The sequence below is a fragment of the Pleurodeles waltl genome, chromosome 10 (genome assembly GCF_031143425.1).
Source record: "Pleurodeles waltl isolate 20211129_DDA chromosome 10, aPleWal1.hap1.20221129, whole genome shotgun sequence".
NCBI lineage: Eukaryota > Metazoa > Chordata > Amphibia > Caudata > Salamandridae > Pleurodeles > Pleurodeles waltl.
Genome location: NC_090449.1, coordinates 457,780,976 through 457,802,161, shown reverse-complemented (window position 1 = coordinate 457,802,161; position 21,186 = coordinate 457,780,976). Strand labels below are relative to the sequence as shown.

At 43.7% G+C, this 21,186-nt stretch overlaps 1 protein-coding gene across 2 annotated transcripts in view; it reads right to left on the bottom strand.

Moving 5' to 3' along the window:
- Positions 1-21,186, bottom strand: part of LOC138261617 (arf-GAP with GTPase, ANK repeat and PH domain-containing protein 3-like) — a 2,246,054-nt gene that overhangs the window by 605,876 nt on the left and 1,618,992 nt on the right. For both annotated transcript variants that reach the window (XM_069210744.1, XM_069210743.1), the window contains exon 12: positions 10,110-10,283. In XM_069210744.1, coding sequence (XP_069066845.1) covers positions 10,110-10,283 — 174 coding nt within the window. The remainder of the gene's footprint in view (positions 1-10,109; positions 10,284-21,186) is intronic.

The following is a 21,186-nucleotide window of genomic DNA, read 5'->3' as shown; positions in this document are numbered from 1 at the left end:
AGACTGGCTAAAGTATGTGCTTCCACTTCATTGGAATGGCCTGATGCATTGCCTCTTGTTGTGATAAATAGTCACAGTACTCTAGATAGGAGGACAGGACTGTCTCCTCATGAAATCATCACGGGACAGATCCATGAGATTACCAGCTGTGCATGGAAATGCACTTGTGAATATTACAGGTGGCATAGTTCTTGATTATTGCAAAGGACTGGCTGATGTGTTTCATCAGGTTGGAGAGGCTAGAGCTTAGCTGCAGCAATACCAGTGCCATGACCTCAAATCTGGCAACTGGGTTATGGTGAAAAAGAACATGAGCAAGAAGTCTTTGGAGCACATGCGCAAGACATGTTTGGAGCCACGGATGAAGGGCCTGTTCCAAGTAAAATTGGGTACAACGACAAATGTGAAGTGTGGAGGTCTCCGCAACTGGGTGCATGCAGTTCACACTCCTAGAGTCCCATGTCCCCTTGATGATACAACAGTACTTGTCCCTGAAGGTCCAATTACAGTGAGACAGAGGGAGCAGGTTAGTCAAGCTGTTGTGGATGAGCAAGCGACTAGGACAGCACATGTTCGGTCTGAGGGGGATCTGAGCGAGTCAACAGGTGAAATCGGTACAGAAACGTTGTACCAAGAGACACTGATTGCGCAAAACGCAGATGCTGACATAGGACCTAGTACTATAGGAAAACGGATTGTGCCTGGAGACCAGCAGCCAAGAGAACAGACTTTTGCTGAAGTATGACATCCACAAGCTATTCCAGAGGAGACTGAGGAGCCTTGCAAAAGAGACAGTGATGGTGAAGGGCCAGTAGTTTGGAGATCAAAGAGAGTAAAAGGTACCCTGTCTCAGGTCCGCCTTGCCTGAATAGACATAATTTGCTGCCAATGAGTGGGAGAGAGAGTTTGAAATCTTTTGAGCCTCCTTGAGTTGAACTTTGTGGCATAACTGAGCTTTGAAATTGCATTGCCACTAAACAGAATGAGACATTTTATCCTGGGTGTGATAATTAGTAAGTCTGAACTGTGTATTTAATAGAGGAATTTGATAGACTTAGAAGACAATAAAGAAGAGTACTAAGATTCGAGTATCCGAGTCTGCAGATTTCATCGTAAGGTTGTCATTTAGAAGAACTAGGAGTAGGGTTAAGGAAGACTAACAAAGATTGCACTTAACATCTGAACTTTGTTACAAAGTCAATGGCTTACTGCTGCTTTGCTCAACAGAAAGACTAAAAAAGACTATTGCTGCTGATGCATTTTTATTAGACTGTCTGAATTAAGAGAAACCATGGAACCTAGAAACAACAACAATAATCCTGACAGAGTTGAAAATCACTCTTCACTACTAAAAGGAAATGAGGTAAGCCAGAGAAGCAAGACACTGCCCACTGCCCACTGCCAGGCAAGCATCTCCAGCCAGACTTTTAATATTGCCTCTCCCTAATCACTACATGCATGCTCACATCTGAAGGAACAGTTGGAAAGAGAGAGATTTGGTGTTTTAAGCAGTACTCTTCAAGTCATTTCCTTTGGAGCTCTGGTGTCTGGGATGACAAAGACATGAAAGTTTCAGGAAGATACCTCCACAAGGCACAAAAGTCCAGGCACTTATCTAACCTTGATTAGCCTTAGACTGGGATTGTAGAGCTCACATCATAGGGTGCCCAGAGGCTGTTCCAGTAAAGTAGGTGTATGTTTTGACCTAGTGTTGCTTAGGCTTGTATTTACAACATGTTAAAGATTCATGGAAAATCCAATGGGTGGAATCGTGCCAGGTTTACTCCAGGAGGTCTTAGCAACAGCAAGATTTACAGGGTCTGGATACTGTGACCCGATCAATAGTAACATAGCACTTGGGGGAAGGGGTGGCCCACCAGGAAACAGCCCACAACATTGACACCACCTCATAATCATGGGGCCCCCTGCACCCCATCTCTGCCAGCTTGTACATGTTAAAGATGGCAGAGAGGGGAGTCGTAATCCCTAGGGCGGCACTGCATGCAGGGCGGATTAGTACCACCAGCAGCTCCTGTGGAGGGAAACTGGTGGTGCTGGCGGTCCGACTGTGGCGCTTTCGCCATGCTCATAATGTGGTGGTTTGACCGCCACCAAAGCAGTCGGACCACCGCTTTGGCGAGGTCAGACTGCCACCACGAGTCAGGCGATCCTAGAACTGCCAGACTCACAATGAGGGCCTCAGTGTTGAAATAGCAGAGAGGGTGTAATGACATGTGTAATGACAGCTGAACTCAGGAGATGGCATCCTGGACAACACAACATGCTAGACAACACACTGTGTTGGGACGCAGGATACAGGGTCATATGTGCATATCAAGAAAGAAGGGATTACCCTTTCAGGTGTAGAATTTCCAAATCAACCAACTAGATAGGTTGTTCAACTGATGCTTCTCAACTCTACTCCTGCCTCTGGATGTGTTGTGTTACATTTTCAACAAAATTCCTATGATCCTGTCTCTTCTTAGGAACCTACTTTCATAGAAGCTCTACATTGGCCCAAGCTGTTACCAAGAGTCTATTATCTTATTCTATCAGCTCTTTCTTCACAAAACTCAACATTACTATATACTGCTGCTGCAGCTTAGTCTTGTATTTGTTGCTCGAATTACAATTTATCCTAAAAAACAAGAGCCAAGAGGCGTCTTGCAAAACAGGAACAGTTAATTTAATTAAACAGTATAGCCAGGAGAGCAGTTACAGTGCAGTTATAGGGGCCTGAGGACTGTCTCTCAACATACATTGGATTGCTGTTTTTTATACATTTCTCTGAGTGCAAAAAAACATACGAAACATTCCTTTCTTGGGAAAAATACAGTTGTCATAGAGTCATAGATATAGTTTTCAGAAAGTAAATGCAGGTGGTCCTCGACTTGGCGTGGGCACAATGTGGGTCAGTGAGTATGTGTCCAGATATCCGGCATTGGGGCGCGTGATCACTACGTGTGCTGTGTCCTGATTGGCTAAGTGTTTCTAACTACATGTGGTATATAACTTTATGGTGTTTTCGGGAATGCACGCATCCCTCTGGCCAGGTGTGTTTTATTGGGGCCAATCTCCAGGGACCATTGTGGTGTCGCTGAGTCTATCTGTGGGATCTGATCTAAGTTTCCCTGTTTGTGCGCTGCTGTTTAAGTGTTACCCCACCAGTGACCTGTCAGTTATTAACCTCAGGCTTAGGTCAAAAAGTCTGCCTGACCACGTACCTATGTGCCTGTGTTGACGGAGAATTTACCACAGGGGAATTCAATAATTGTGATGCAACTTTGTTCGGGCATATATATGTATTGCTGTGTGCATCAACATCAATTAATTCAATATTAACATATTTGCCCATGTTACACGTCTTCATTACCTTCCTTTAAAATCTTACAGGGTCTGCAACGTGCATTGGTCGAATCAATACAGTACAACCTCTGAAAGGCTACAGTTGCCTGGAATACTTCTAGTATGCAAGAATTATACTTCCCCCATGCAATTAGACCTGAGAGGAGGGCCTGTTTAAATGTGAGAAAGTAGTACTTGTAACTTACATTTCTGGAGTAGAAGAGGAGGTTATACGTACCAGTAAAAGGTGGAAGACATTCACCAGTGCTTGAAGGCAGAACTAACTGCTTGAGTATAGATATACTTGGCAGATGAGCTTTAAGCGACAAGAGTAAGGATGCACTCTGCTACTAGGAGCTAATGGACAGAGTAATCAGGTACTTGTTCTCAGGGCTTAATGGATCAAGGAAGTATGCACCCTACAGAGGAGCAGAGGTGAATAAAACAAGATGTACCTGTTGATGAACTCCAATTGACAGCATAAGAAAGGCTTATTGATAAGATCTGAGTAGATGAGGCAAGGGAAGCATTCTCACTGAAACCTTTAAGGAAAGTGGAAGGCTGCACAGTGGTTGAACTCTATTAGACAGAACAGCATTGCACTCATTTGATGAGCTTTAATGGACGGAGAAGTAAGGAATTGTTTTGACTAGCCCTAATGGATAAGGTAGGGAAAAAATCTGTGATTGATCTGCAGTCGAAAGAATAGTAGTAAGCATACACAATGCCAATGAGCTCCAAGGTTCAATCTCCGCTTATGGACTATAATGCACAACACAAGAATGTACTCTACTGATGAAACATTGGTTGCTTATATAGCACTTTACATGGCCCACAGGTCACCTCAAAGTGACGAGAGGACACAGCCAAGGTGGAAAGTAGTGGCTCGAGAGATGAAAGGAGGGACTTGGCGAGTAGGAATTAGGTAGGAACCATGAGAAAAGATTGAACTTGCTCAAAATGCTTGTATCGCAACAAATTGTATGTTGTACATAGTGGACTTTAGCATCTATCCCACTAGTCAGATTAGTAGGGAACACAAGATGCAACAATGGAAACAGCGGTCTAATGGGAGAGAATCAGAAGAGGGTAAAGGAAAGAGGCAAAACGTGGGAGGCATGGGAATAGACTGTGCAAGATAGTGAATTATTAATTGGGGGGTTGGTAGCCCATAAACAAGCAATAAATTCACTATCCTCCTCTTGGGTGACAACAGGATGACTCAGGATGGTCGCATTCCCAGATTTACAGAGACAGCATGAATTTAAAGATTCACAAAGATATATATACATACAGCAGAGCCACGCACCTAATAAATACTCCAGCCAATTGCAGAACCTGCAGGAGGAATCGCCATTTGAATTCAGGGTGCTGGTGTTGCCCCTACGCACCCATGCAATATCACAAATATATTGTACCTTCCTGACGCACTACAGGGGCCTATTCAGCAACCTTAGAGAAAGATGGGAGTGGAATATGAGACGTATGGAGGACTCCGACTGGGCCGATGAATGTCAGTGCCCATGGGAGGTAGACATTAGGGCGGAACCCAACTATACCATACGGGAAATCTGAACAACAATAAGTGCCTGAGGGGATGCAACCAGGAGTGTACACCTGCAGGGGTTCTGTTTGGGCATTACGTGCTATCCCTCGAATGTCACGGACATGGAACTGGTCTTGCATGCCCAAGTAATCTCTTTGGGAATTTGGGCTATCGAAACACAACCTGCTGCTTTGTATTGTCACACTAATAGTGGCTCACAGAGATGTAATTCGATTGTGGAGAGGTGAGATGCTGCCTCTGGTACAGCAATGGATGTGTAAATTAGACTGGTGTACGCAGGCGGACAAAATGGTCTACCAGGCACGTCACTGCTCAAAAATATATGAGAAGATCTGTGGAGGGACTTCAGAGATGACCTGCAAGTGCGGTTCAACAAAGGCTTGGTGGGGGCCCATTAAGAAAACCCTGGCACCACTGTGAACCTGCTCATTCATTCGAAAATAATGTACACTGTGGTCCAAAGTATGGCCAAAGTTACTCTAGTGATTCTGCTGGATTTCTACGTCGGTAATAGTACACCTATGAATGTTAAGTCAAAATGTAGGCACTCTTGGGCCACCTTGGGGGACGCGGTTGTTAAAAGTTGTTATCACGAACAGAAAATAATAAACCAGCAAAAAAATACACTATCCTCCTAGTTGCATTCAAAACTTTCATTCATTTACTCCTGGGCTCAACCCTGGTAACTATGGCACAGGCTTAATTTAGAGCAGATGCGTAAAACATTTAGAAGAACCAAAACAATTAAAAGTCACAGGCAGATTATATATATATATATATATATATATATATATATATATATATATCATTCCTCACCACCTCCTCCCTCAAGGCTTTTTGGTTTGCATTCATGATATGCAGTTTCTGAAGTTTTGGTTTCAGAATGTATTTAAACACATCTATTCTAGATTGCGTGAAATCAAATCTGAAGGTGAGACAAAAAGTAATTCCTGATTTCAAAACTGAGGGTCTGATTTAGAGTTTGGCGGACGGGTTACTCCGTCACAAACATGACAGATATCCTGTTTGCCATATTCCGATCTCCATAGGCTATTATGGGATCGTAATATGGGAGACTAGATGTCCATCACATTTGTAAAGGAGTAATCCCCTCTTCCAAAATCTAAATCAGGCCCTGATCCTTCATATTTTGTAGGATTATGATTACTCAAATTGATGATGTTATCAAAATAATTAATCGCTTCCTACCCTCCGACCCCCAACCCCACTTGCTCTCGATTTCTCACTGGGTTTTGATTCCTTTTCTTTTTCCTTCTGCATCTCCGGATTTTTTTGTGAAACCCTCATCTTCTTGCCCTTGTACTTGTTTTGTTTGTTTCCTTTATGATTGTCGCAGTTGTCTGTATTCTTTTTTAAAAAAATCCCTCCTTTACCTTTTGTGCTTCCCTGGACTCCCAGGATTTCTGTTTCTGTAATGTCTGTGTCTGTGAGTACTTCTGATTCCAAGGTTTCCTGCATCTCCTGTCGAGTAAGATTTCTATTTTTACTTTTTGCTCTCCACTGCGACTCAAATTTCTCAGAAAATGTCATGATTTCGATGTGGAGTTGTATGTTTTTATAGATGCATGGGAGAAAGACTGACAAGGTAAATAACTTTTTTTTTTTTTAGGCAAAATGTGTCCTTACTGCCATGGGATGAAAAAAATATTTATTGAATTCATGAAGTGCCTGATTGCATTGTTTTGAATAATGAAACATGACTTACCACTCCAGGTATTGAGGCACCCGTTCGGAGGGGTCAGCGACCAAGGGCCATATGTACGAACACATTTTCCCATAGACACAGAATGGGTAAAACCCTTTGATACATCTGGCCCCAAGAGTCAAGCCCAATTTATCAATTTATAAAAATAGAGACAAAAAGTAAACAGCACAATTACATAAAAATGTTATAAGGGGAACCATAGTTGATTTAAAAAAGATTTTAGGTGAAAAAGCATCAGGAAAAAGCAGTGAATGTAAGTCAATGGTCGCAGTACACCGGGACCAAGGTGCAATTTCAGGCAGACCGCGAAGGAGATGAGGTCAGACACACCAAGTGGATTGGTCCTGGTAAAAGTCAGGAAGTCAAAAAGTTGAAAAAATGTTTATGTACCTCTTCAGAAATTGACTTTGTTGCTTTTCTGATGAAAAACGTTGAAATTTCTTCTCAGTACTAATGCAGACAGGGACTTTGTCACTTTTTAAGAAGTAAAATCCTCTGCTTCTGAATCGCCGCTGAAACTAACTACCACTGTGGAACCAAAAAACGGAAACCTAAAGAAGTTTGGTTGTGTTGGCTCTCTAGCACTTTGGAGATTTCTCACTGTAAAATGTTTAAAGCCCCAACACAGAATGGGACTTATTTGTTGTTTTGGAGGTGCTGGGGCATTTGAGTCATCTAAAATCCAGTCGGACACAGTGGAACTGCTGTCCAATACATCTTCTAGCACGCCTCGCAGAAGCTTTGGAGGTAACGTTTTCAGAAGTTTCCAAACCTCCTACTGGTGGCCAAACAGCCACAGGAGAACCCTTCTCAGGGCAGGGTCTAAGGACCATGAGGGGGTGTGTGCTAAAAGACTCACAGGAAGCCAGGCAGAGGCCAACAACAAGGTCAATTTCAGGTATAGTTGCTACGAGTCAGCTGGGTACACAGGAAAAAGGTCTATAGCAGCTTGTTGTGTTCCTATAGCCAGCTGACCTTCACTTCCTTGTCCAGGGTACAAGTGAAAGGAGACCCATCCCTTCAGGTCTCCCACAGGTGTCCAAAGCAGGTGCAGTCCTTCTTGTGTTCTTCCATAGGTCCAGAAGGTGTTCTAGGGAGGATCAATTTGGGTTCCACCTTTGTGGTTGGCACTAGCTACTGGAGGAGGGCAACTCCTGTTTCCTCCCTAACTAATGGGATAAAAGTTTCGGGGAGCAGCCTAACCACTTTTTCAGGAGTTTGTTTGCCCTGCTAATACCACAGTGTCTTTCACCCTCAAACCTCAAAATACAGAAACCCTTTTCCCCTTGTGTACAGCTTTTTTGCCCACCTGGACAGGTGACTGAACTAATGGGTAGTTCCCTCCTTTAAGATTATTCGAACTGGTCTGATGGTAGCTTTCTTTCTTTACACTGGGTTCGGTGACAGCCTCACTACAAGGATAAAGGTTGGATCTTTCTAAGCGTCACCTAAAATGTACTTGTAATAGGAGAGGCCCCTTTAAAGATAATTAAGTTCCTTAGCCTACCCCAACATTTCTACCTGCCAGGGGAAGAAAACACCTCCCCACTGCCAGGGCGTTGTCCCTGCTCTGGGAGCAGTTTTCCCATCTCTTTCACACCTCGTTCAGGCCGAGTATAGGCTGTACAGTGGCTAGAGAGCTAATGCAAATTAGACTTCAGCTTTCTACAAGTCACATTTCCAATATAGTTAATAAAAATCTAACTTTGCCAATAGATTGGATTCGTATCAAATACAAAAGTATGTCTTCGAATGGAGTCTTAAGCTGGTACAGTTTTAATGTTTTAGGTTAAAGTGTATAATCTATGTGCCAATTACAGCCTGACCAATGAAAATGTCTATTTGTAATGTGACACAGGTTTCACTCTTACCTTGTGAGCAGCAAGGCATGTTTAGTGGTGACTTATTTAGAATTTAAAATCAGGTTTTCCAACCTGTCCAAAAGGTGATTGTGACAGGTCTGTGCAGCAGGCTTCAAGCTGCTGCTGCTTTTTCCTAGACTACAAATGGTAAGCCTGAAGTGATGTTTTTATGTCACACTAGTGGACAACAAAATTGCTGCAGTTCACAGGTGACATTTATCTCTATGCAACTGGTGTACTTTACACTACATACTAAGGCCTTATAAGACAGTAAATAACCTCCTCAGTGGTTCGTCCATTCTTACGTGTTTTAGGAATCTCACCACATAAACTGGGGCCTGAACAGCAGTGCCCTAGTGTTCAGTCTAAAATCCAGCAATAAAATCCGAAAAAATGGTGGTGACTATACAAAAGAGAGGCATTTTCTCACAGACTGCAAGATGACTTTGGGGGTCATTCCGACTCTGGCGGTAAAACCCGCAGGGCCGTGAACAACGGAAAGCACCGCCAACAGGCTGGCGGTGCTTTCCTGCCCATTCTGACCGCGGCGGTAAAGCCGCGGTCAGAAAAGGGGATCCGGCGGTTTTCCGCCAGATTTCCCCTGGCTGGGCTGAACCTCCATGGCGGCGCTATTCCGACCCCCTTCCCGCCAGCCTGTTTCTGGCGGTTTTTACCGCCAGGAACAGGATGGCGGGAACGTTGTCGTGGGGCCCCTGGGGGCCCCTGCACTGCCCATGCCACTGGCATGGGCAGTGCAGGGGCCCCCTAACAGGGCCCCAGCATGATTTTCACTGTCTGCATAGCAGACAGTGAAAATCGCGACGGGTGCAACTGCACCCGTCGCACCCCTGCAACACCGCCAGCTCCATTCGGAGCCGGCTTCTGTGTTGCAGGGCCTTTCCCGCTGGGCCGGCGGGTGCTCCCTTGGCGGGCGCCCGCCGGCCCAGCGGGAAAGTCTGAATGGCCCCCGCGGTCTTTTGACCGCGGAGTGGCCATTGGCGGCGTAAGTTTGGTGGGCGGCAATCGCCGCCAAACTTGGAATGACCACCTTAGTGTCTGACAGAGTTGGAAATCATGATCTGCTGTTAGAGAAGTTCTGTGGCATGTTGTAGAGAACCCAGAGAAGTAGGTGACTGCTCTCTACCTCCTTGTCTAAAGTAATGAATACTGTATCTACATAATTAACAAATTTACTTGCATCGCCAAGAGCTGAACAGAGACTCAAGGGAGAGAGAGATCGAGCAAGGGGCTACAACCGACACTCCCCATCTAATTTCTCTGGGTACTGATGACACCTGGAGTGCAGGTGTAAAGCAGAGACGCTGTAGTGACAGACCTCTTGCTCATGTAAAACCTTTTTGTCTCTCTGATCCTAGCACCTAGTCAGCAAGACTATCTTTACCAGAATTCTAATGCTTTAATTCCCTCTCGAGAAGGAGGAACAGTATTCTGCAACACTAAAGTATATACACTTAAGGAACCACCCTGAAATGTCGCCTTCTGAAGCCAAATAAAATGTATTGTCACAAGGCACGTATGTTACCAGAAATTGCCATGTGTACTTCATAGAGGAAGCTTTTGTGCAAGTCCTATTAGATTAAGCACTTACTGGGATTGTTGTCAGTGTTGACTGTGGCAACCTTCTCATTCCACTGGTCTGCACTGGACACAGAGAAGGATCGTTGGTGCATCCCATCTCCTTTCGAACCATAGGCTGACAGATTAATACCACTGATGGAGCGCTCTGTATGCAGGGAGCTGCTACTGCTAGACTGTGGGGCCCCTGTGAATAGAGACACAGTAGTTAATGGCACTGATGAGGACAAAATAAATCTTAAAACTATTTCAATTCTCTTCAACATCCAATAAAGTTTCTCAGTGTGCACAAGCGGGAGATAGTGAGAGAAAAAGCCCACCCAATCAGATAGCATTCAATTAACACCCCAACCATTTGATCTAATGCTGAGATGAATTTCCTATGTAATGTAAAACTACTTCAACTGGGAACAGGGGTATTCTTTTTTTTTGTATTCTTTTTATTTGTTGTCATACAGAACAGACACCGTTGCACAAACACTGTATTGACACAGTATCAGAGTATTAATCAGACATTATAATACATATTCTTACCCCCATTTACCCCACCCTGCTACCCCATATCCGTAATGTCTCTCGACTGTGTGGGTGGCTAAATATAAAGTTTTGATAAGTATTGTCTATTACATGTTCCCACCTTCCTGTCTTTCCATCATACCCTTCCCCTTCGGGAACAGGGGTATTCTTGCATAACTTTCAATAACATGTTACAGTAGGTTACTCTGGAGCAAAGGCTAGAACCAATCTGTCACTCTTGGGTGGACCCAGTGCGCATTTATATGGCTGTCTGTATCCAGCACACATCATGGGCTGCTCCTGGAGACTACATTTGGCACTTATCCAGTGCATGCCACAACAGACTCCTCTGGATGGACCCAAGCAATCAAAGTCTGCCTGCCACTGCTAAGTCTTGATGGTAAAGAGGTTAATGTCCTTTACAAACTAGGCAGAGGCTTTCGTCTCAATACCCTCTAGTCCCTTCACGCCTTACTCCCTCACTAACTCTTCACGTAACACACTCTTGCTGCAGACAATAGTAGATGTCACCTCAGCCAATTACTATGTCTACTTAAAAATGTAATACTTCTCTGTTAAACAGCTCATCTACCTAGGGGTCTCTGTCTCACTCAACTAGACCTTATGGTATCATCTGGTGCTTCAGCACGGCGCAGGGGCTAAGTTGCTGTAGCTCCTGCACTGACTCCGTGTTGGATTTTCTGGTAGCTTGGTACTGCCACTATGGGCTGGTATTCCGCCACTCCTGGGTTGACTCTATACTGTATTTCCTGATAGATTAGCACGATCACCAGTGGCTGGGAATCTGTTGCTTCAGGGCGGCCAGATGCATACAGGATTACATTGGTACTACTACTGTTAGCATGTAGCCATACGCTTGTATGACTTCTTGCATGATTACAGAACAACATCATGCGCAATCACCTGAATAAATGCCTTCAGGACAGATCACATAACACTTTAAAGGCAGATATGCTACGACTGATGGCTTTGCAGTTTGTGACATCTTTCTATAAAAGACTGCATGATAAATTACATGGCAAACTTCTTACAAACTGTGTGACAAATTGCATGACAAGCATTGCTAACAATACAATAAAACTTCAAAGTTCAAATGGTGTGAAGCATCCTTTATAATTCAGAACAAAACGTTATAACCCCAATAAACCTGGAGTTACACAATAAATGTACAGACAATGTCATGAAAACAGGATGACATACTAACCCATATTGTTGACTTAAGGGCCTGATTTAGATTTTAGCAGACGGGTTTGCCTGACACAATGGTGATGGATATCCTGTCTGCCGAAATATAAATCCCATAATTTCCCATAGTTCAAGTTTATTTAAAAGTGCATAGTTAATCAAAACCATTACACCATACAAAATAAAAAGTTTTAAAACACAAAAATACATTCTTTACTATGTACCCATAAAATCATTTATGCACTAAATAAAAACTATGAGTACCGCTAAATCATACATTACAACAAGACATTCTCCCAGTACTGTACAACTAATGACTGACAAGGTACTCAGTTTTAAAGTGCACCAGTATTTAAAATGTAATCCTTAAATATTTTATTATCCAGGGATTCACCCCCCTAATTGTTTCTATCATTCAACAAAAATAACAACAAAGAGCAAGGTAAAATATTGACCTAAAAAGGCTTTGTACTCAACACATGCCAACAGCCGTACCCACCCACCTAAAATATTCAGAGTAAAAAAGCACAATCATTTCACAAAGCACTTTTAAGAAACATTTATCCAACTCTAAAAACCGCACTCGCCTGCCCCATTTGAGTTTATCTTGCCTTGTAAGTACAGTTTTTTATGCCAATTGTAAGAATTTAGTTAATCTAGCGTTTAAAATAACGTGTGATGATTTATAACTGGTAATCACGACTTGCCTACACGATCGTATACCCTCTGATTAAAGGCAGACTTCCACAGACTTCTGCATTCATTTAACACCCTTTACAGAGACAAACCAAATGGCTAACATCTTCTACCCCACATCCACACAGAATACACAGAGAGTTAAACCAGTCTGTTCACAGGAAATTGTATGGGCTCCACCAGGTAGGTGGCCAAAACGATATCTAATAAATAGGTCCTTATCTTTTTTGACAACCCGACTCCAGGAATAACTGGTGTTTTGGGGTTTTATACTTATTTATGATCATCCATGAGTGTGACCTATCTGCAAGGAGACCCTTATCCTACATTTAGGATTTGCTCATCACTATACGGTTTATGACTTTTTTGAAGGCATCATAAGGGAGACTTTTATCTCACAAAGTCCGAACCCCCAAATCATCCAATGCCCGATCCAGATACTGCTGAGACAGAGCTGAGAGATTCAAACTCATCTCCTTCCAAAGTGCATGACAAAGCTGGTTCCCCATAGTTTGGTGAAAGGTTTTCCATATCTTAATAGAACCACCCTTTCTTGCTATGGTTTGGTTCAAATATCCAAACTCTAATCTAATCTGAGCCTGAAAACGAGTTACCAGGAAAATGGAACAAGGACCTAAACTTTTTTCTAATGATCCCATTCAGAATACTGGTGTCTCTTCCACGCATATCTTCACTTCCCTAACTAATATTTGACATTATTTTTGCAGCAATTACTTGTAACAGAGGCTGATAGCTAGGGCCATCTAGCATTCTTTGCAAAGTACAGAAGGCAAGCAACAGGGAATTTCCTTTCCGCTGTAAATCCAGCTTTTGAGGTCAAAAGGAACCCTTCCCATCAAATAATACACCAGATATCTATAAAATGTAACTTTTTCTAATTCTTGCCCTTGCAGGTACTACTTGTATGATTTCTGTATTTTTTTACTTACTTCCATACCTTTTGTTTTTTTCTTATTTATTATCATACCATTTGCCTCAGCAAATTCAGATAGACTGTAAATAAATCGCTGTAATCCTACTTTTGTTTGACTTAAAAGGATTACATCATCTGCATAAAGCAGATTTGAGATAAACATTTCTCCTGTCTTTGGAGGATGCGCATTCACCTCATTTAGCTTAACAGTCAAGTCTGATGAAAGAATTAAACAGATATGGCGCAAGCATGCAGCCCTACCTAAGTCCTTGTTTTGTCTCTATTTTCTTTGACAGGAAGGAACCGTTCCCTATATTCACTCTAATCAATGAATCGGTATATAACATCTGTATGGCTTTTAAAAACTGAGCAGCAACTCCCCAGGAGGCTAACTTTTCCCATAAATGGTTATGCTGTACCAGGTCAAAAGCGCATTTAAAATCAACAAAACAACACAGAGGTTGATTTATTTTCTTACACTTGTCTATAATAATAGAAAGGGAAAAATTATTAACTGTCGTCCCTGGCCCTTTAACGAAACCTGACTGATTAGCCAGAATAATATTATTTTCAGTAGCCTAGATTTGAAGGTCCTCTAAAAGTAAACCTGCATAGTATTTTGCCTCAAAGGGGGTCATTCCGACCCTGGCGGTCCATGACCGCCATGGCGGAGGGCGGCGGAAGCACCGCCAACAGGCTGGCGGTGCTTCCTGGGTTATTCTGACCGCAGCGGTAAAGCCGCGGTCAGAAAAGGGGAACCAGCGGTTTCCCGCCGGTTTTCCCCTGGCCCAGGGAATCCGCCATGGCGGCGCTGCTTGCAGCACCGCCATGGGGATTCCGACCCCCTTCCCGCCAGCCTGTTTCTGGCGGTGTCCACCGCCAGAACCAGGATGGCAGGAACGGGTGCCGTGGGGCCCCTGCACTGCCCATGTCACTGGCATGGGCAGTGCAGGGGCCCCCTAACAGGGCCCCACAAAGATTTTCACTGTCTGCTTTGCAGACAGTGAAAATAGCGACGGGTGCCACTGCACCCGTCGCACCCCTGCACCCGTCGCACCCCTGCAACACCGCCGGCTCCATCCGGAGCCGGCTTCCTCGTTGCAGGGGCTTTCCCGCTGGGCCGGCGGACGGCCTTTTGGCGGTCACCCGCCGGCCCAGCGGGAAAGTTGGAATGACCGCTGCGGTCTTTTGACCGCGGTGCGGTCATTCGGCGGTAACCGCATGGCGGGCGGCAACCGCCGCCCGCCGCAGTCAGAATGACCGCCAAAGTCTGTTAAGGTATTTAAATGATAATTCCCCGGACAAGAGATATTTTGTCCTTTATATATCAAGTGAATTATCGCTACCCTCCAGAAACTTGGGATGGTTTTAAGCTCTAAAGAACTGTTAAAAACTGTAATCAACCTTTCTGCCCAAAATCTCGGGTTCGTTTTATATAAAGCATTCAGGATGCCATTTGTGCTAGGAGCCCCTGCCTGCCTACTCTTCCTAATGTGTCCCGTAATCTGAGCCACAGAAAATGTTAATTCTATTACTCCCTTTTGACCATCAGAGACCATATTTGCACTCATCCCCTATGCCGCCCATATTAAACGCATCATTTTCGGTTTCCTTAATTCGATTAAAATGCTGTGTTAAAAAGTCAATCCAAGACGATTCTGAAATATTAGATCTTCTTAGGGTCATAGGAGTTTTATTCAGACCATTTACCATTTTCCAGAACCCCTGTGAATTACTCTTTTTACTTAAAAATAATGGCTTTGCCCAAAAGTTGTGTCTTTTCAGTGCCTTATATTCCCCAAATTGCTTCTGATGATTTGGAATCCTAAAATTCTGTTTCGCTTTCTCCTTATTAAAGCACTGGAGGCTGAAATTTCAATTTTATTTGTTTCCTTTTCACATTCCAGGCACTGACGGGCTTTGTGATAACTTTTAGTAAGAAACCTAGCCATAAAATTCACTAAAAAAGTTGACCATATAGTTACTGGATCACCAATTTCATCATTCCAACAATAGTGACATAACGAAATTGTATTTACACCTACTGCATCAATAGAACCTTCATGCCAGCAGAGTTTCTTACAATAGTAGTGGTAACATCCCCTGGGAGTGTAGCTTCAGGTTTGTGTGTGGGGAACAATAATTAATCTCCATGCTTTGTTGACTGTGGTCACTCTTATCTGCCTTTATGATCTGATATTTAGTTACTAAGTTTAGTAAAGGCAGCGTGACCACTATATAATCAGTTGTTGAGTGGGTTCCGGAAACATAACAGGAAGTTGACGGGATGTATCTTGCTGAAATCTCTCATTCAGGAGTCTAATTCCAAGGGTCTCCAAATTTCTAACAAAACAAACTGACTTGGCATCAATAGTACCTAATCCTATAGGCCCCATTGATTGCTGTGGGACTGCCCACAAAAGATTCTCTTGCAAAATGTGTTCTTATCTTTCGAAAGGCATAATTTCCAATGGGATTTATATTTCAAGTAACAGGATATCTGTCATCGTTGTGACAGAGTAACCCATCCCGCAAAATCTAAATCAGGCCCTAAATCACTAACATTGGCCACCCATGAAGTGGTGTGCTACGAGCCACAAACCACATCAGCAACTTTTCAGGGGCAGTAAATGTGTGTACATACCCCAATCATAACATACCCTGTATGTTGGTAATGGGACATTCCCTACACATCTCAGCAGTGCTGCTATATATGGAGCGAGCACAAGACCTCTCATTATAGGCACAGTTTATTTTAAGCTCTACCAAGCCAGCCTATTATATTTTTATTAGGGTAGTGTAGGTACATCAAAGCGGGGTTTATTAAAAACTATTTACTGCTAGATTCAAAATCACACTTTACCTAACTTTCTCAAACAGTACTTGTGAGCAGTGCTTCTATATTTTAATGTCCAGTACCAAGAGTTTTCATCAGGCTAGTAATACTTTTATGGGTAAGGCAAGTATTTCACTGCAGGAGTACTATATGTACAACTTGACATTATCAGCCATTTTAAGCAGCGACAACCTACATTCTGTGGAAGAATCCTGCCACTTTTGGGAAAGGCTTAGAAACCTATTATGGCCCAGAAACCTTCACTTCTCAGTGTGGTATTATATGTATAATAGAAATGCATCCACACATTGCAGCAGGGGATCAGATACCTTTAATGGTATGTCTCAGTTCTTTCAATTGGAAAAAAATGCCAATTCTGAGCAGGGCAGATATAATTCTAATAAAGTATGTCCAAGTATGCAATACAACCCGAGTTCAGGATTGATTCTGTTTTTGATTTTGATTGTGTTTTTTGGATTATGTTTTTAAATGTAGGGATTATGGGTATCACCATCATCTATAGTAGTAATCGTCTTTGCAGCTTCACGATGAGGTTATGAGGAATTTGGGTTTTGGGATTGAGGGATTTGAGATATATTTTTAATTGTCTGTTTTTTAATATGGATGTGCATATTATCATTATTGCTATATTTGTTGTTTACAGCCCTGATGAATTTAAGTAGAATGAACAAAACACGTTGGCTGTTTTCGTATTGAAGAAATAAGAGAAATAGAAACATTGTGCTTACTAGAGTTTTTAAATCTTTGAACTTTGGGGTGCACCTTCCCATGTTGCATATTTGGATTTGTTTTCTACGGACTGTAGCTGTGCCATACAATGGCTGGTGCCAGAAAGTGGGTGCGCCAACACATACCATAAAGGAGGTGTGGTCATGAATGTCCGCCGTTGTACAAGTAGTTCTTTTTTAAAATCTATTTTATTACTCTAAAACATTTCAACTATAAAAATTACTGAGTCGGTTGTAGCGTGTAATACAGTGTCAAAGATATAATCAAGGGGGAAAGCATACATGACGATTAGGCACATGGTTAGAGCAGCATCGACAGTATCTTCTGGGAAAGTCACTTTGTACTCTTAATACTCCAAGGCATTCAGTTAGACTGATAATAACAATTGCCATTACAGATGCGCATGTGAAATGAAGGCTCAGGGTCAACGCCATACATCCATGATTCTCCCAGACCGAGCCCTTAGGGTCCAAATCATTTAACCCCTTATTTTGACAGAGATTGGTATCTTTCTATACTTCCAATGGACCTCATTTCAGGTTAGCATGTGTGTGTGTTTGGGAGCAGTTAGTGTAGATATTCCAGTAGTCCAAAGGGGAGAGTAGGTGTGCGTGCTCACGGAGTCCTACGAGTTTTTACCTCTTCAGGGCAGGTGAATATCATTTTTAGCCTCAAGTGTCATTATGAGCTTGTCCCATGTATCATAACCTGCGCCCAGCTGACCACTAAAATGAAGAGATTTTAGTAAACCTGTCTCTGTTCGTGCCCATTTCAGTGTCAGCCGGCGCTAAACGTAACCTCTGGTGGCATGGGCGCTTTTCAGCTCATAGCAGTTTGTCTTTTGTACATAATAAATGCCAGGTCTGCAAAACTGTGGAGATTTTCTTGTTTTGGCCGGGGTCGAAAACCTAATAGGCAGGACTGTGGGGTGGGGTCAAATACCCAATCTGTTATGACAGATATGTCTGCCACAATTACTTGCCACACACTCAACAATAAGGGGCATTCCTGTACCTTATGGTAAAATCCTGCCTCTGTAGTCTCGCAGGGTGGACAACTAGAAGACAAGACAGGGAACATGCGTTTAAAATGGTGTGGTGACAGATATGTCTGATGAATGAAGTTAAATGGTGTGTACTGGATTTGGGGATTACAGGATACCCTCCTTGCTTGTTGGAGAGCTTCTGCCTATGTCTTGGTCGACAAAGGCTGTGGGAGAACTGCATTCCATCTATAGAGTGCCACTTCCAGTTGTGTAGCACCAGGGATCGATAATGAACCGTAAAGGAGTGTTATTACTTTTTTTGAGCCAGCGCCTGACAGTGTGTGAAGGATAGGAGAGTGTGGAGGTTCCGTACCATTGGTCCTCCAAACCGCTCTGAGCAGTCGGTAGACAGCATGATAAATTACATGAGGGCCTCATTGTCAAAGTAGTCTCCTACTGTCTCCATCTGTGCTTCTAGCCAGTGAGTAAGATTTTGGAATCTGGACAGATGCATGCTTTCTGGCATTTGGTCCATAGGAATTAAGGGACAGTACGGAGGGAAGGGGGATCTGCCCTGCACATAATGGCACCAACAAGCATGGGCAGATTTCAGTAAAATGTTGTGAGCGACACGTAATCATGTGCGTTTTGGGAGCCATCGGTATATGGGGACCATTCCCAATCGTGCCCGCACCCATTCAACTTCCGCGCCATTAGGGGTACTCAAACATCAGAGGGGCCACTGCAGTTGCGCTGCAGCAGAGTAAAACTCAAAATTTGGTGCTCCTAGGCCCCCCCTCCTGGTGCAGGCATTGCAGAATTGCCAGTGCTGCATAATGTCTATTTTTACCCCATATAAGCTCCAAGAGTAAACCGTTCAGCTGCCTAAAGAAGCTCCTGGGTATGGTTATGGGCATTGCTGCAAAACAATACAACAGTCTAGGGAGGATCAACATTTTAGCTACTGCTACTCTTTCCAAAGGTGATAACATTTGGGCATTCCAGAAATGGAGAGATCTTCTCATTGAGTGAAGCGTGCGGCCCAGATTCCCATCCCTAAGGGCATTCACTGAGTGATACACCTGAATGCCCAAATATTTAAAAGAGTCGAAGCACCATGGTAGTCGGTAGGTCAGAAACTCGTCCCTCAGTGGGGCAGGTAATTTGGTTAAGGGAAAAAGACAAGTCTTGGACCAACTGACCAGGAGGCCCAATAATGACCCGAATGCGTCCAGCACCGACATCACTTTAGGCAGCGATGTCTTTCCATGCCAAAGCTATATCAATGCGTCATCAACATAAAGCGACACTATATGATGAGTGTCCATAAAGGCTCCATCACGAGCGCAAACAGCAGGAGCAACAAGGGACAGCCCTGTCTAGTGCCTCTACCAGTCGGAAAGCCCTCCAAGATTAGTCTGCCTGTCTTCACTCTGGCCAACGGTTTAGTGTATAGGGTTTGGACCCATCTCAAGAATCCCCGCCCAATGCCCATATGGCGCAATGCAGCAAATAGGAATTCCAAACTTAACGTATTGAATACCTTTTCGATATCAAGGGATATAGCCACACTAATGTATGCTGTGGGTGGGGTATCATGTAGGATACATAATAGACTCCTTATATTAAGGAACGTGTTACGGCCTGGTATGAATCCTGCTTGCTCCTCATGAACCAAACTATGCACTAAGGGGATAATTGTGTTCGCAAGAACCTTGCCCAATATTTTACAATCAAGGTTTAGGAGGGATAAATGTCTGTAGGAGCGCACAACAGTCGAATCACTACCAGGTTTCGGCAGCACTACTGTTAGTGCCTCACGCTGCGAGCTAGGAAGTTCCCCCGTGTCCATGCTTCCTCGAACACTTTCATCAGGGGTTGGATGAGGTGCGCTGAGTAAGTGGCGTAATACTTTGTTGGCATGCCGTCCATACCAGGTGTTTTATTATGAGCTATCTGGGAGATAGCTAATTGTATTTCCTCCAGTTGTAGGGGTTTTTCAAGGGTCAGCCTTCTGGAGGGGTAAAGCTTTGTTAGGGGCAGTGCTCAAGAATGCTTCCATCTGGTGGGAAAGGGCTGTCACGTCTGTTTGGTATAGCATACTATAATAGTCACGGAAGGCGTCATTAATGGCAGCCTGAGAGGTAGCCGTGTTTCCATTGGCTAGCTTAATTGCCCCGATTGGGGCATGCTGACGTTCATCATGAACTAACCATGCCAGCTATCTGCCCGAACGGTCACCCTCTGCATGTTGTCGGGTTAAATAATATTGATAGTCACGTCAGCATAGACGTAGGCCAGCGTTGTTAAATAATTTCGAAAGTACTCAAAGCTGATCAGGAGTCGCCAAGTGGTTCGCAGTTTCGATTTCTAGGGCCTATATGTCCTTCTCTAGTGCAGTGGCTTCCCTGTGTAGAGTGTTGAACCCCCCAGGTGGCCGAGATATAATGGCCCCTTAATACTGTCTTTTGGAAGTCCCATTCTGTGGCTCGTTTTGCTGCAAATATTGTGTGATGAAACTGACGAGTTCCTCCCTAAATGGGGTATCCAACAGCGCCTCAGTTTTCATTCACCACGTAGGAATAGTGGAGGGCTGTTTACCCCACTGTATGGTAAGCAGCAACGGGGGTGGTCCGAGATCGTACGGGCGATTTATTGCCAGCGTACAATCGTGTGGTCCAGTGATGTGGATCCCCATATTAAATCTATTCTAGTCTGAAGACTGTGTGTTGAGAAGTAGTAGGAATATTCCCTTTGTGTCAGATGTCCAATACACCATATTTCATAGAGCCCTCTGTTCTTAGCCCAGGATCCAAAACAGTGGGAGGTCCTCCTACTGACTGCGGCTCACAGGGGAGGGCGAACGGTCATGTTCCGCATTAGCTACACAATTAAACTCACCTCCCCATAGGCAAGGGGCTAGTGGATCCCCCCACTGTACAAGTAGTTATTTTGGATATTCTAACAGAGTATGCCTGTGCTTAGGCTGCATATTGGATAAATAGACCTCCTCATGAATTAATTGGCTCTTTTTGCCCTTCTATTTGCTTCAACGTCATCTTCTCTGGCTTCAGTGTGCTACATTATTTTCACCTTGCTAAACGTAAGAAGGAGAGAGAAGAGGATGAAGGTAGAGGGCAGCTTGGACACCCCAGAGGGAAGATGAG